Source organism: Rhipicephalus microplus, chromosome 1, assembly GCF_043290135.1.
Source record: "Rhipicephalus microplus isolate Deutch F79 chromosome 1, USDA_Rmic, whole genome shotgun sequence".
Taxonomy (NCBI): domain Eukaryota; kingdom Metazoa; phylum Arthropoda; class Arachnida; order Ixodida; family Ixodidae; genus Rhipicephalus; species Rhipicephalus microplus.
Window position 1 is genome coordinate 37,958,313 of NC_134700.1, and position 16,683 is coordinate 37,974,995.

General features: G+C 47.1%; 1 protein-coding gene across 4 annotated transcripts in view; it reads left to right on the top strand.

Annotated features, from left to right (window-relative positions):
• Positions 1-16,683, top strand: part of LOC119177786 (octopamine receptor beta-2R) — a 412,984-nt gene that overhangs the window by 32,378 nt on the left and 363,923 nt on the right. For all 4 annotated transcript variants that reach the window (XM_075894620.1, XM_037428976.2, XM_075894650.1 and 1 more), the window contains exon 2: positions 4,529-5,347. In XM_075894620.1, the coding sequence (XP_075750735.1) occupies positions 4,541-5,347 (807 nt within the window). In that variant the 5' untranslated portion in view covers positions 4,529-4,540. The remainder of the gene's footprint in view (positions 1-4,528; positions 5,348-16,683) is intronic.

A 16,683-nucleotide genomic window follows, 5' to 3' on the forward strand; every position in this document is an offset into this window, starting at 1 on the left:
GAGTGCCGCCGTAAGAAGCTTCACCCCTAAGTGCACCTCAAGTAGAATCTCCGATACACGTATCTTCAATGCTGCCCAGTACTGCCCCCGGTGTGCTGCTTCCGCTGTGGAGCACGATATCTGCCTCTGATAAAGGCATCCAGTCCTTCGGCGTGGCTCGCTTTCTAGTGAGCCTGTCAAAAAAGCAGTTGAGATTTACTCGAAGAGCACCTCCACCCAGTGCCAACGAAGAAGAGCTACTTCTGATTGATGGATTCCGCCAGGGCAGTATATTGCCACCAGCACGTAGTGGGTCGACAGCAAGAGCAGCTCTCAATCTGGAGGAAAAAGAAGATCGCGTGTTTCTTCTCTGCTCGAGAGCCAGCCACGACTGACGCATCGTCCTAGAGATTGCTACCCAGTGGTTTAATAAATCCCTCACTACTTGTGACTCATCGTGACAAACTGGTGGAGGTGCTGGATATCGATCCCAGTACCTCTCGCACGATCCTACGAGCCACAGATTCTGAGGTAGCACAATTTTTCATGCACCACATCGTGTTACGACACCGTGCTCCTTTCAGTGTAATAACGGACAGAGAACGGCATTCACGGCGCAGCTTACGGACGAAGTTTTCAAACTGAGCAACACCAGACAGCGAAGGACAACTGCGTACCACCCGCAGACCAACGGACTTACCGAGCGACTGAATAAGACCCTCGCAGACATGATCTCAATGTACATCGACGTACAGCACAAAACATGGAACCGGATCTTATCTTACGTGACCTTCGCGTATAATGCCGCCGTGCGAGAGACCACGCGATTCACGCCATTTCGGCTTCTCTACGGCCGCGAAGTGCAGACCATGCTAGACTCTATCCTACCGTGTCAAGACGAAGATGAGTTGGCAACTGAGCCGAAGAATTCGCAGAGCGTGCTGAGGAAGCCCGGCAACTCGCGCGACTGCACATCGGCCAGCAACAGCAGGCAGACGCACGACGCTATAACACGCGCCACAGGGAAGTGTTTTACAACCCCGGAGATCGAGTTTGGGTGCGGACGCCCGTCCGCCGCCGCGGTCTTAGTGAAAAGTTACTGAGCCGGTACTTTGGCCTATATAAAGTGTTACGCCGCGTCAGTGACGTGAACTACGAAGTGGTTCCGGACTCAACACCCCGTGCACGGAGCAGGACACGAATGAGGCCGGACGTCGTTCATGTGTTGCGCATGAAACCATTTATTGCGCGTTGCTCGTAACTTTTCCTTTAACGTACAGCATTCTTTGTGTTTTTTGTTTATTTGTGTGAACTTGCTTTCTCGTTCATTGACGTTTCCTATATTGGCACGCTCTTCAATTTTTACTTTCACTTTATCCGAATTTCCGATTTGTTTTTCACGTGCCTATGTAGTAGCATTACGGTGATGCTATGTACTTTTCTTTCCTCTTTTTGGGACTTAATTTTTTTTTCGGACGGAGGGATAATGCCACCAGCACGTAGTGCTTTGACAGCAAGAGCGGCTCTCAATCTGGAGGAAAAAGAAGATCGCGTGTGTCTTCTCTGCTCGAGAGCCAGCCACGACTGACGCATTGTCTTAGAGATTGCTACCCGGTGGTATAATAAATCACCCAGTACTCGTGACTCATCGTGACAATATTTCCTTTTCGCTATCTCCGTGACACCAGATGGTACATCATCACCCTTGGGCGTTGCCCTGATGGCCTGCACTTTGCATTGCAGCTTGGATAGCTTGCACATAGCAGTGTTAAAGGTGCCTTCCAACACTTTTAAAGACGATAGTCTTTCTTGGGGACATTCAACGCAAAATTTTGGTCTGTCTGTCTGTCTGTTTGTCCACCCTTAACGCGAAGCGAGTACTTTAAACAGCACTAGCCGATACCCAAAAAGGTCGACCCAATCCGCATTCCCCAACAATGTTGCTCAAGATTCAGCATTCATACGCGTGCGATCGTCAAATAAAAAGTAAATTATTGCGCATATCGGAGGCACTATGACAACAGGTATACATATTGCATATGCGTCTTTTATTAGAAAAGGCATACAAAAGTATTCCTAAGAACCGTAGCGTTTATCACGCTGCGCAGGTCATGCAACGCTTCCACGAAAAGGCGAGTGTTTCCAACAATTTGCTAAGATGACACGGTAGTGGCACCTACCCATTGTCATGCGTTCTGCACCTTATCACCTCTGAAATAGGCCGCGTGCTTCGTTTTCTAAAAAAACTGCCAGATGGCGCTCATGTCTCACGTGTGACGGGATTTGCTGCGCCCGTTCGCCTGCGCTGCATGCTCGAGGCACTCTAATGCATCGCCTCCGGAATACCACTTACCGATTTTCTTGTGCAGAACATGAAATAAATATTTTGTTCACTCTCTCCACACGCAAGACTATCGTCCTTCGACTACATTTGCAAATTACATGCAAATAAAGGGTCATTTTTGTAAGCATGGTCAAGAAAGGCTGCCAATCGGTAGTAGAGGCTCCCGAGGAGACGTTAGCCCAATATTATAACGCAAAACGTGGCCTTGAATTTTCAATAAATCTTTGGTGAGCTAAAACCTCTTTCTCTTCTGTAGAGAACTGATGATACAGACCAAAAGTTTCTGCGTTACAGTACAAGCACTACAGTCACCGGCCAAATATCAGTCGTCGGCTGATCGGAGCATGGCGTGTTCAATTTTTACTGGGGCCGCTGCGGGAGGCCGCCAACTGTCAACAAGTGCGCGCGCAAGCGCATTGAAAAACTGCACACTTGAAAAAAAGACAATAAGTGCTAAAGGTCACAAGGTGTGCTTGACGTCTTTTCTTTTCCCGTGCCATTTATCCTTGCTTAGCTTTAAGCGCTGTCGTCAGGACCAGAAATGAGAGAATGCTATTGCAGCTTGCCCCGAATCTTTAGAATTCCACTCGTACTGAGTGCATCCTGAAAATATTTCGGCGGTGAATTCGCGAGACAAATGCTCTGCAAGTGAATCTTTTCCATGGCGACTATAAGTGTGTCAGAGCCCCCTTAATTGGAAGCGAGGCGATCACCACTTATTCGGCATGCTTTTTCGGCCTAGTGCTACAAGATTGAACTTAAGTTTGCCGACAAACGGCATTCTCCACTTGAAAGCCAGACAATTCATCGAAACATCACGAAAGTAATTATTTTAGGGATACGAAAACACAATCACAAGGCAGGACATGAGACAGAGCGCCTCTCTTTTAATGGCGTTATTGTGCAACTCAAGTACATATGACCGTATACCAACTCAACCAACAAAAAGTTTCTCACAAATGTAAGCGAGATTCAATGCCGAGTTACGCCATGACGAGTGGAATCGGCAAGAATATTCTGGCCCTTTCCTTAGCTGCCACTGTGCTACGCACAGACGAATACTGTAAAATATTCGCAAAATCCATTCGCGAGTGCGTATAAGCGGGCCATGACGAAGTGCCAGGGAGTAACATAATTGGATGGTCAAGAAGTTACGTTCTTCAAAACAGTGTGGTTAGTCGACTAGAAGAATTCAGGGATGACACTGAAGGTGCAGGGGAAATTCCTAAAGCACGTTGCCTAGGAGATGGACGCTAAAAGGGAGTGACGATGATCAGTGCTGAAGTTCGTGCGGGTGTTTCCTGGAAAAGAATTTGCGAGATACGCTTCAACATTTGTAGACTGGACAGGTTTTGTGAATACCGAAGGTCTTTAAGTGTTCTTAGATATTTTAATGCGTCAGATTTCATTTTAAGAGTGAGAAGTTTGTTTTTCTTGCTGCTTTATTCACAATTCGATGTGTATTGTGAGCTGTAATAAATTGTCCTCGGGCAAATGTGTACGTTTGAGTGATGCTTATACTTCCGAACTGAGTATATATTTTCTTTGTGTTATCTCCCCTTGGCTCTGACTCAGTTTTTGGACCAGAATGGGCGTTCTTTGGTACACTAAAAGCACGTACTCCTAAATATTCTGAGCTTTCGTAGTGCGTGTACAGAGAAAGGAGGGTACGTCAGACTTCGGGATCTGCCCTCCGATTGCCTCCATATTAACAAGATCAGTGACAATTATTCTGGTGTCCACGAGAAGACTTGCGCAAAATGTGTCCGAAGTAGGGAGGAAAAGCCCTGAGTAGTCTACAGTGCCAGTGCAAAGATGTTGCGTGTCGCACAGCGCTCTCGTAACCTGTATGCGGAGAGTGCTGTGAGTTATTATAAGCAGGTACACTGTCGCCATGGCTCGAATTCGTTTTATGAGCATCATGGGTTTTGAGAAATTTTGGAGACTCGCATGAACTTGGAAAACAAGCTCACTAACAGCACTGTCTCAGAGCATGTTCAATGGGAAAAACTTTCCGCTGTTTACTCCGAGGTGACCAACTATATCCTGCAGAGCCAGGTGCAATTTCAGGGACAGGAATCGAACACAATAAATTTCATGACAATTCAGTGTGCTGTAACGAAAGTCAAAGAAAAAATAATTTAAGGTGACATTGAATTTTCTCTTGAAATGTTGAGGTAAGCCTCGCACGTCTCCTTGTTGCAGGCTCTGTATAAGATGACGGCGAACAGCACGTATTACTACTACGGTGACGGTGCGGTCAGCGTCATGGCGGTGCTCCTGCTTGCGTTCATGGTGCTCGCTGTGCTGGGAAACGCCATGGTGGTGCTCACAGTTCTCCGACACAGAGGCATGCGCACGCGCACCAACATGTTCATCGTTAATTTGGCAATCGCTGACATTCTGGTGGCGCTTCTTGACATGCCCGTATCCATGGCCACCCTGCTTCGTGGTGACTGGGTCATGGGCCAGGCCTTCTGTCAATTCAACGGATTCACCATGGCTCTGCTGCTCATGTGCTCCATACACACGCTCATGTACATGAGCGTCCACAAGTACATCAGCATCACACGCCCTTTCAGCCACCGCGGAGAGGGCTACCGCAAGGTGGCTGTGTTTCTCGTCGCCGCTTGGCTCTGGCCCTTCTTTTGTGCGATCACGCCGTTTCTCGGCCTGACCGAGATCGTCTACAAGCGCGGTGCTTCCCAGTGTGGACCGGCCTACCCGCGAGACCTGAAGATGTACTCGCACTCGGCTCTCATAACCATCACCAACTACTTCGTCCCGCTCGGAGTGATGGCCTTCTGCTACGTTAACATTTTCCGCGTCATAGCCGACCACATGTCGCGTGTCAAGAACCACATGGGTCTTCACAACTCGGTGGTGCAGCAGAAGCGCATCAATATCACCCTTTTTCTCGTGCTCATTTGTTTCCTGCTCTGCTGGACGCCGTACATGATCTACACCTTCTACGTCAACAGCCGCGGGTCCAAGACGCACGTGCCCTACATCCTGAACCCCGTGGTGAGTGATCATTTCCTATGCGCTCTCCATAAAGCCTTCCAGTCTTTAGTGGCCTCGACCTTCAAGCAGTGGGGCACCCTCATACGTTGCCACTGCGCCAAAAAGGGTATCATTCACGTTCGCTTGCGTGGTGCGAGCCATTATTCTGGTCCTTCATTTGCGACATTATACTTGTTTAGGCCGCTCAAGTGTGGTGGTTCATTGCGAAAATTCATAGCTTGCGTCGTCATTAGACCAAGTCGATCAACAGAAGCTTCACTATGATGATCCATTCATGTTTTTAGATCCTACTCCCAGTGCAACGAAACTTTGGACAGCTATGCTGGTGCTCTGCGTAATCAAAAAATCGTAATTGCTTACTACTGAAGCGGGGTTTTACATCCCAGAAGCTTATCTCTTTTCACAATTGGCACCTCTCTAGCTTTTCTGGGAGAGCGGAGCATTTGATTGTAGGTGAGCAATAAACAGCTGTATCTTGCCGGTACTTAGCTACGGAGCAGAATCCTGGAGACTTACAAAGAAGATTCAGCTTAAATTGAGGACCACACAGCGAGGAATAGAAAGAAAAATGGTACGTGTAACCTTAAGAGACAAGAAGAGAGCAGAGTGGATTAGGGAACAAACGGGGTTTAAGAATATCATAGCTGAAATCAAGAAAAAGAAATGGACATGGGCCGAGCATGTTGCACGTAGACGGGTTAACCGCTGGTCGTTAAGGGTAACTAACTAGATGGCCAGAGAAGGCAAGTGGGTTAGGGGGAGACAGAAGGTTACGTGGGTAGATGAGATTAAGAAGTTTGCGGGCATAAATTGGCAGCCGCAAGCACAGGACCGGGTGAACTGGCAGAACATGGGAGAGGTCTTTGCCCTGCAGTGGACGTAGTCAGGCTGATGATGATGATGATGATTATGATGATGATTATGATGAGCAATAAACAGTGCAATTAGTAAAGCGACGAGAGTAATGATTTCACCAGGTTATTCACCTGGTGAGCGCTCACCAGCATTTCACTCGAGAAACAAAAAATTACCAAGTACCTACGTTTGGTCTCAAACCGTATATTATGAAAAATCAATCCGGAATCTCCCACTGCGACGTGCCTTGTCACTATACGAATATTACGACGCTCCAAGCTCAGAATGCTTGGGCCTCTTAGGTTGAAAGTTGGCAGCGTGCTGCAGGTTTTGAGCGGCCACCCCTATCGCCCAGTTACTTTTTTAGAGGAGCACTGAAGAAAAATTTCGAACGCGAGATAAAAAGTGAGAAAGATTTACGTGGAGATAAAAAAGGTATAGCCACAGACAAACAAACTTCGTTGACCCTGACGACCCGTCTATCTATCTATCTATCGGTCTATCTATCTATCTCTGTATATCTATTTATCTGTCCAACTATCCGCCTGCGACTTTTAACTTTCTTGGGCGTTTCGATAACGATATATATATATCAAAATTTGTATGCCATAACATGAGTGTATGGCGAGCATAAGTGACTCTCTCGGTGCCAACTTTCTGCTGAAGTTTTTGTGGAAAGCAAAAACTACGTGGGCGGAGCTTCTGCCCATGTCTTACTTTGCCAAGTAGTCCATTTGCGGGCAATTTCGGTTCACAAGGGCATTCAACAGCACGAGCATCATACAATAAACGTTAGATTTTTCGGAGAAATGGATTCAATTGTTCATTTTCAAGGAAGGAAATAGAATTTCGATTTATTTGAAAGAAAAGGAAGGCATTACGGAATAGAAACTGGGCTATGGGAAGCCAATTTCAAGGCAAGAAACTCTTTCCTAAAGTTCAGTGCTTACTGGGACGGCATCGTTGTTTCTCTTGTTTTGAAGACGCAAACACTTTCTGGAGACGCTCAAGTTATCTTCTCAGAGGACGCGACGAAATTTCGGCCACGACTGGTCATGAGCGGACGTCTGCCGTTCGTAAATCTAAGTCAATAAAACACTGTTTTTGGTACAGTGAGAAGTATAATACACACAGGTGCGTCTGTTTCCCAGCAAAACTTTGCACTGGTAACTTTCTACTCGTAAGTCGCTGTCATCGCCAAGTGCAAAGAACCACTTCCTCCGTATAGACGCCGACGCCTGTGGTGTTACAGTACGCGATCTTCAGCGTGATTTTATCAACAATATTGTCACGTTTTTCACGACAAACTTGATACAATGGGCTCGTTGAGTATACTAGCCAAGCAGCAGCTCAGATAGATCGTCTTTGTCCTCTTTCACTCTTCGATCTCACCCAAGCAAATTATGTGGCAATAGTCTTCCCCCCCCCCCCTTCGAAAGCATTGACTCGGTGCTCGTAAAGAAAAAATGAAGGCATACACACGCAGATATGTAAAACCAAAAGAAGAGTGCCAGTACTCGCAGCACAAATGAGGAAATTTCGTCAACGCTTGCGCCGAGCGCAAAAAGAAAAGGCAAAAAAACACTGGAGAACACAAACAACAGCAGCTACGCAAAATCACGGCATGTTGTAGCACGTGAAACCACAAGGGCTACTGTTTGAAGTAGGGCTTCAGCCGAACGACACGCACGATTTCGGGTCAAAACTGTCGACGAGAAGACGCTGCGCCGTCCGGAAATGCCTCGTAGGTAACATCTGTGACACGTCTAAGAAGCTTGTACGGTCAAAAATAACGGCTTAGGAGTTTTTCGGATAAGCCTGGTTGCCGGACAGGGATCCACACCCACACTCGGTCCCCAGGGTGGTAAGTGACGTTTGGATGGCGGAGGTCGTAACGTTGTGCGTCTGGATCTTGTTGGTGACTGGTGTTTATGCGAGCTAGCTGACGAGCTTCTTCGGCATATTGAGTGTATTGCTCAGCGTCTTGAGCAAGGTCATTGCTTTGGTCGCACGGAAGCATAGCATCGAGCATGGTTCGCACGTTGCGTCCGTAAACAAGTCAGAAAGGCGGAAATCGCGTTGTTTCTTGCGTTGCCGTATTGTAAGCAAACGTGATCTATGGAAGAATCTCGTCCCAGGTCTTGTGTTGTACGTCCACGTACATTGACAGCATGTCCGCTATGGTCTTCTTAAGCCTCTCTGTCAGTCCAGTGGATTGCGGGGGATAAGCCATTGTTTTTCGATGACTTGTGCAGCTCAGTTTAAAAATGTCTTCCATCATTCGTGCTGTAAACGACGTCCCTTTGTCCGTAATCGCGCATTAAGGGGCACCATGCCATAGGACGATTTTGTGCACGAAGAACTGCGCGACTTCAGAGGCCGTGCCACGAGGTAGCGCTTTTGTTTCAGCATAATGGCCTTCAGTTCGGGCTGTCAAGGTGGATGGACGTGTTTTTTGAGCGCTCCGGATCGACTGCGCAGATAAGTGTTTTTGCATGTTTTAGCTTGTCTTTGTAATTATAAGGCAGTGGTTGAAATCTTCGTAACACTTATTTTATGGTACGGCTTTTTCGGGGGCCAGTCACCAGGTATTTATTACTTATTGCGGGTGTGTGTGTTTGAATTTCTTTGTTGTTCTTTTTTTTTCTTTTGCCACCCCGTGGGGGAGGTGCGCGTACATTGAACCCACACAGTTTTGTAGTAGAGCTTAGACTTTTTTTTCTCGTAGTGCAGGGTTCGAGTTTAGTAATTATCGAGTATAGGGACAATTGGTGTCAGAAAGGCATGGTTAAAGAGACTGTAAAGTGTTCAGAATGTGGAGTGGGTTTGAAAGTGGACCCAAGCGTAGAAGCGGATGGAGAAGAGGCTGACGCGAAGTGTAGGCAATGTGAGGTCGAGGAAAAAATGGAGAAAATGATGGTTGCCCAGAGTGAACTGCTGGTGAGAATCGCCAAGCTCGAGACTGAGTTGGCGACAGAGCAAGAGAAAACGAGGGCAAAGGGAGAAAGACTGAAGTCCGCCGAGGAAGCGCTAGCGAAGCTGAACAAAGAAGCAACCTACCGAGAGAACAGTAGGGAACCGGCAACCAGAACGGTGGAGAAGAAAAAGCAGGCAAGTTTGGAAAAAACAGGTTTAGCCGGTTCAACTGTCGCAAGGCCCAGCTTCAGCGAGGTAGTGGTGGGGCAGGGAGGGAACAAAGCAGCCGGCATCACAGGTGCAAGTAGCCCCCAGGTGCAGAACGCTCCAGCTGAAAAGTCGCAGCATGTGATAATCGCCGAGGCCTCGAATTTAAATCGATGCACAGAAGCCATCAAAGAGCGGGTAAGAGGTGACAAGAGGGTTGCAGTACGGGCGTTCCCCGGACGCAAGCTGGAAGCAGTCATGAGGCAAGCGAGCGCAAAGCTCAAAACGACAGCTGATAGACGAAACCTAGTGATAATTTCAGGCGGTTTAAACGATGTCCTAAATAGAGATGCAGCAGGACTAGCAGCCACACTGGCGAAAGGCGTCGATGACATGCGCGCCACTTCTCTTAAGGTACAGGTAGTGATATGCACGATACCGGAGGTACCGGTGCGTGATAGCAACCTGCAAAGAGCGGTGGTCAACGCAAACCAAGAGATATGGCGCATGAGTCGAGAGCGAGGCTTTGAGGTGGTGGAAATAAACAGAGAGGTGCATAGGTGGGGGGGTTTTCAACGAGACAGAATTCACTTCGATGGGCGGCTAGGTCATGAGGTGGGTTGGTGACTTGCAGGACGCGCAGTAGCTTTTTTGGGGGGCAAGCGAGCCCTTCGGGGTGCAGGATAGCTAGTAACGAGGAGAACAACCAGGGAGACTCTTCGATAGGTGGTATGGACAGAGACGATTCCAAAGTGGCACCAATATCTAAGATAGGTAGAGTCCGAGGCATAAATAGACGTAGCCACGAGCGCCGAGCCAATTCAGACATAGGGTATATTAACATGCAGGGTGGTAGGAACAGGCTGAAGTGGGAAGAGATAAAAGAACAGCTAAGGGAAGAGAGGCCGATGATATACGGTTTTGTAGAAACACATATCAGGGACATGGAACAACCTCCGAACAATCCGGACAACGCGTGGGAATATTGTAACAGAACAGAAGGCAGCAGACAGGGGGGTGGTATTGGGGCATTCATTCATAAAAGTACAGACTGGCAAAGGGTTAAGCAGGAGCGCAAGGAACATTTATGGCTAAAAGGGAAAGTGGCAGGTCAAATGACACTCCTTGGTTTCGTGTACTTGTGGATGGGAGCAAAGGCCAGAGAGGAAAACCAGACAATGGTAGAGTGTATATCAAAAGACATTCAAGAGTTAGGAAGAGAGTGCGAGATAATTATACTAGGAGACATGAATGCGCACATAGAAGATATAGATGGGTATACTGACCCGACAGGCAAAATGATCATGTATATGTGTGAAAGGCTCGAGTTGATCATTTGAAACAGTACCGAGAAGTGTGAAGGGCAAATAACATGGGAGGTAGGAAGGGTTCTGTCGACGATAGATTATGCACTGATGTCACATAGGATGTATGATAAGCTCAGGGGAATGCACATAGATGAAGGTGGCTCCAGAAGTCTGGGTAGGGATCACAAACGTATCAAGCTAAGTTTTGGAAGAGCAGTGAAAGTGGGAAGGAGACAAGATGAGCAACTACAGGAAAATTTTTATCCGGAAAGGCAAATTGAAATAGCCGTTAAACAAATTGAGAAAGTAATCACGGAGGATAATAGGACAGTATGGACCTACACGAATCTAGTTAGACTCTTTGAGCTAGAGCTTGCTAAGACGCGTGACAAGTCACCCCGGAAAAGAAAACACAAACCCAAAAGTTGGTGGGATGAGGAAGTTAAGAGAGCCATAGCAAAACGTCAGGAAGCCTCTAGGGAACACAGACATGCTAAGCAGCGGGGTGAACCGACAGATGATGTTGAAAGAAAATGGGCAACCATTCTAAGCTGTAGAAGAGATGCATCCCTTCTGATCAATGAAAAGATTGGAAGGAAGGGAGCTCAGTGGCTGGCAGAAGTACATAAAAAAGATAGAAAGGCAGCTGCGAAATTTTGGAACCATCTAAACTCCCTAAGAAATGAGACGAGCCTAGAGAAGAGATTTATAACTACAGCCCAAGGTGCTAGGCTAAAAGGGGACGAAGCTATTGAATATATAAGAACAAAAGTGACAGAAAAATTTCGACAAAGAAGTACTTTATGCACCACAATAGACAAGGATGAATCAAGTGGTCCAATGGCTCCATTTTCACAACAAGAGTGGGTAAGGGCTGAGAAAAGGGTTCCTAGTAGTACATCAACAGGCCCAGATGGCATTCCAATTAGGCTGATAAAGACATTAGGTCCGAAGTCTAAGCAGGCTTCGAGAGAGGCAGTGAACACAATAATAATCGATGGTGAAGTTCCCGATGGAAGGAAACTTAGCAGGATGAGCATGATCTATAAAGGAAAGGGGGACAAAGCTGAAATAAACAACTACCGTCCTATAACAGTGACATCAGTGGTCTACAGGCTGGCGATGCAGATTATAAAGGTAAGACTGCAGGCGTGGATAGAGGATGAGGGGGTGCTGGGGGAACTGCAGAATGGATTTCGGAAACACAGGAGGTTGGAAACAATCTGTTCTCACTGACGCAGTGCATCGAAATAGCAGAAAAGGAACACAGGCCCCTGTGGCTAGCATTTTTGGATATCAAAGGAGCGTACGATAGCGTGGTTCAAGAGGAATTTTGGGGAATACTGGACACACTAGGCGTGGAACATGTAGTCACTAATCTTTTAAAGGGTATCTATAAAGGTAACAAGGTAGTTATAAAGTGGGAAAAACAGGTATCGAAGCCTGCAGAGGTAAAACGGGGGCTTAGGCAGGGGTGCCCCCTGTCACCCTTATTATCCATGATGTACCTACAAGGATTAGAGGCAAAATTAGAGGGAAGTGGACTGGGCTTCAACCTCTCTTTAGTCAAACAAGGAAAACTTATTGATCAGGCACTACCAGCATTAATGTACGCAGATGATATAGTGCTAATGGCCAACAACAAGGAAGATTTGCAGAGATTGATGGACATCTGCGGTAATGAGGGAGATAGGTTAGATTTCAGCTTCAGTAAGGAAAAATCAGCAGTCATGATTTTCAATGACAACGAAGGTAGTGAGCTTAGAGTACAGGAGGTCACGCTAGAGATAACAGATAAATACAAATATCTGGGCGTATGGATAAGCAATGGGACCGAGTATCTGAGGGGACACGAAATATACGTGACGACTAAAGGTAACAGCAATGCAGCAGTCATGAAAAATAGGGCACTGTGGAATTTCAATAGGTATGATGTTGTGAGAGGAATATGGAAAGGGGTCATGGTTCCTGGGCTGACGTTCGGCAAAGCGGTCTTGTGCATGAGATCAGAAGTTCAAGCATGATTAGAAATTAAGCAACGTGGAATAGGTAGGCTTGCTTTAGGAGCTCACTGGAATACACCAAACCAGGGAGTACAAGGTGTTATGGGATGGACATCATTTGAGGGCAGGGAAGCTAGCAGCAAGATAAAATTTGAGAAGCGATTGAGAGAAATGGGGGAAGAGCGTTGGGCTAGGAAGGTTTTCAGCTACTTGTACATGAAGAATGTCGATACAAAATTGAGGAAGCGAACCAGGAAGTTGACTGGTAAATACTTAGAAAACAGCAGGTGGCCAAACCAAAAAGAACTATCGGTTAAGAAGAAAGTGAAGGAAACGGAGACTGACATGTGGAGAATGGGCATGATAAAGAAGTCCGCACTAGAGATCTATCGAACGTTTAAGCAGGAAATTGCCAAGGAAAGGATCTATGTTAATACTCGGGGTAGTTCTCTACTGTTTGAGGCCAGAACGGGAGTACTGCGAACCAAGACATATCGGGCCAAATACGAAGGGGTAGACACAATATGCAGTGCGTGTGGAGAGGAAGAAGAAACTGCCGAACACTTGATAATGTTCTGTAAAGGGCTTCACCCTATAGTTCAGGATGATGGCGCAGAGTTTTTCAAAGCACTGGGGTTTAGGGACCGGGAGGGCAAAATAAACTTTACTGGGGTAGACTTCACTAGAAGGAGGTTGTCTTATTGGTGGCTAAAGTCAAGGCGCGAGTGAAAATTAAACTCTTGACTGCAAAGTACGAATCCTCAAATTCTTTTTTAAGGAAAAAAATAAATATAGTTTTTGGTTCATTATATATTACGGCTTGGTGGCGCTAGCCACTGCCCGATCTAAAGGGTACAGCCATATCCATCCATCCATCCATCCATCCATCCATCCATCCAACGATTAGGATAATCTGTCGCAGCTACAATCCATTTGTTCCCAGAGGACGACAAAGGAAAGGGCCCGAGAAGGTCCATTTCCATGAGGTCAAACGGTGTCCGTGGTGGTGCGATCAGCTGGAGCAGGCCCGCGGGTCTCACAGGCGGAGTCTTGCGGCACTGGCACTCACGGTCGCCTTTTACATATCGATGTACACTAGTTGATAGTCGCAGCCAGTAATACTGTTGGCGTACTCTGGCGGGAGTCTGCGCATAGCCCAAATGTCCTAACGTGGGCACGTCGTGGCACGCAAGGAGGATCTTATCAAGCATGTCGGTAGGAACAACGAGTAGGAAGTCTTTGTCGCTACCACGGGCGTTTTTCTTGTAAAAAATGCCTCTTCTTAGACAAAAAGAGGGCAGTTCGCGAGCAATGTGTTGAGGGACCTGAGAGTTGCGGCCTTCCAGGGAATCAATGACTGGGCGTAATTCGTCGTCTGCCAGCTGCTTTGACATAAATTCTGAATCGCTAACTGCTCCGAGAAAGACATCTTCATCCTCGGAGCCCCCGACAGCGTTCCCCACAGACGCTCGAGAAAGCGCGTCGGCGTCTTCGTGTTTGCGCCCTTACCTGTACACAATCGTAATATAGAACTCCTGCAATTGCAAACTCCACCGTGCGAGACGGACGGATAGATCTCTGAGATTTGCGAACCAGCAGAGCGAGTAGTGGTCAGTCACCACTTTGAAGGGACGACCGTTGAGGTAAGGCCGAATTTTGGTCGTCACCCACACGACTGCGAGGCATTCTTTTTCTGGCGCAGAATAGTTGGTCTCGTTGGGCATCTGGTTGCGTGATTGTAGTGCACGCTCCGCCCGTTCGCGGCGGTCGAGACTCCTGTAGGTCTCCAGGAGACGACGCTGGAACTCGCGCCAAGATGTCAGAACATCATCCCTGTTTAAAAACCACGTCTTGGCACCGTCCTTTAGGCAAGTGTACACGTTCCGGAGCGTCGCGGCATCATCTCAGTAATTGATCGCTTCGACACGTTCGAACTCACTCAGCCAGTCGTCAACATCTTCATGCTGCTCTCCGTGAAAGGGGCTAGGCATGAGCGGGTTCTAGACGATGCAGTAGATCGGCGTGGAAGGTGTCGGAGCTTGCGCGGGATCTTGTGTCGAAGTCATAGTCGCTGCGTCAGTGGTTGGTGTCTCAGGCGGTAGGCCTCGTTGGCTGCGGCTGCTTACTCTATGAACAAAAGTGTCCACGGGGGCAGGGCTTGTGTTCCGGCAGCTGGGCGGGGTCTTTGGCATCGGGTGGATCGTGATACGTTGTACCCAGAAACTCCTCCAGTCTTTTCAAGTTCATCACGACAAACTTGATACAATGGGCTCGTTGAGTCGACTATAGCCAAGCAGCAGCTCAGATAGATCGTCTTGGTCCTCCTTCACTCTTCGATCTCACCCAAGCAACCAATGTGGCAATATAAGGCAACCAAAATGCCGACAAAGTATGTCACGCAGTTTAAAAAAGGGTCATTGCTATTACGTACAGTTTCCAATGGCACCTTTGCTTTAAAGCAGCTGGTTCTGCTGAAGACTGGCAGGTCGCCAGTTTCACTTTCGAGGTGGTTATAGCAATTAGAGTCCCATTTTTAGTGATGACAGCCCTTACACATGTTTGCTTTCTCGGTGATTGCACATGCGGGAAACAAATATATTTCATGACGCATCCCTTTGTTCGTTTTTCCCTACTCGATCAACACAGACCACATAACGAACACACACTTAGGCTTGCTCGGAGGCTTCGATGTGAACATGCTACAACTCAGTGACGCCATCGCTCTTTACAGGGGTAGGAAAAAAGTGAAATGACACGAGAGAACCAGAAACTTGAAACGGCAAAAAACTAAAATCTTCGAGTGTGTATGATTTGTAATAATGATGCGAACAATCTTTAGCATAGTATTTATATCTTTTCTTTTTATATTTCCCTTTTTGCTACGCAGTATACAAAAGTTAACGTTCGTGGACTGCATGCAGAAGTGTAGTGAAAAAGGATGTGCTTGAGCTTCATAGCCTTGGCTGTGCTCACACAGAAAGTTCCCTTGTGTATAGCGTGCCATGCAATTTATGAGGTGGCTGAATCTCCTCCGGACGCGTGTTTTCGTATCATATCCCAAGAGATATGTTGAGAAAATGTGGCGCCGCTATTTGCCGAAGGAGGTCAGGTGATGTTACGCGCTTGCAGTTTGTTTTGTTTGTTTTTGTTTCTTTTTAGGCAAGATGGCAGCGCTCACAGAGTGTTTTTGCGAAGCTGGTTGCAGCCGTCCGCCGTAGAAATTTGTGTTTTTCGCTGACATGTGTTACGCGCGGCTGTGCAGATTGTTTTACGATGAACGCTGTGATTAATCCGGGAGTCTGTAGTGCATACCCCTTAAGCGTGCGATCACGTGTTTGACACGACACAAGAAGCTTTCGTTTGTGCTGCCACGCTGAAGCTCCACTCAGTACAGATTGAGCAATCCGTGCGCCGCAGGCATGACGGACGCCGGAATGTTCGGGCTTTTGCTGCCAAGTGTTCCCGCGGCTGTTGGCAATGTAAACGCGGATAGTTTTACGATGGACGGCGTGGTGTATGCGTGGATTGTGTGCAGATGGGCGAAGCAGTGCACAAGAAAATCAGGTTGCAAATTTGGTCCCTGCCCACGGCAAGTTATCTTTAAGTCCAATTCTTACATTACAACAATTACGAAACCAAAACAGGGCATATTGTGGAGCGAACATTTAACAAGCTCAGCAACGTGGGCAGAAAAAGACAAAATCCCGAGTGTCTGGGGAACGATTGGCCGACGGTGATTCCCAAAATGATGTGCCTAGACAATGTACCCATGTTTTGTAAAGTTCTGCAATGCCGATTTTGATAAGCGGTGGTGTTAACATGTTTGCTGTAAGATATATCTGAATATACACCTTTTTTACAACGGCCTATCCCCCCCCCCGAACCTCCAGGAATCACACAAATGAACGATGCATATAACACGTGGACTCACAATGCCGAAAGAATAACACAAGTCATGGTATTTGAGCACGAGCTCTTCTCAATTATTGCAATGTGTAAGGTTCACTAATGAAATTACTATAACAATGCAAAATCCCATGCTTTCCCC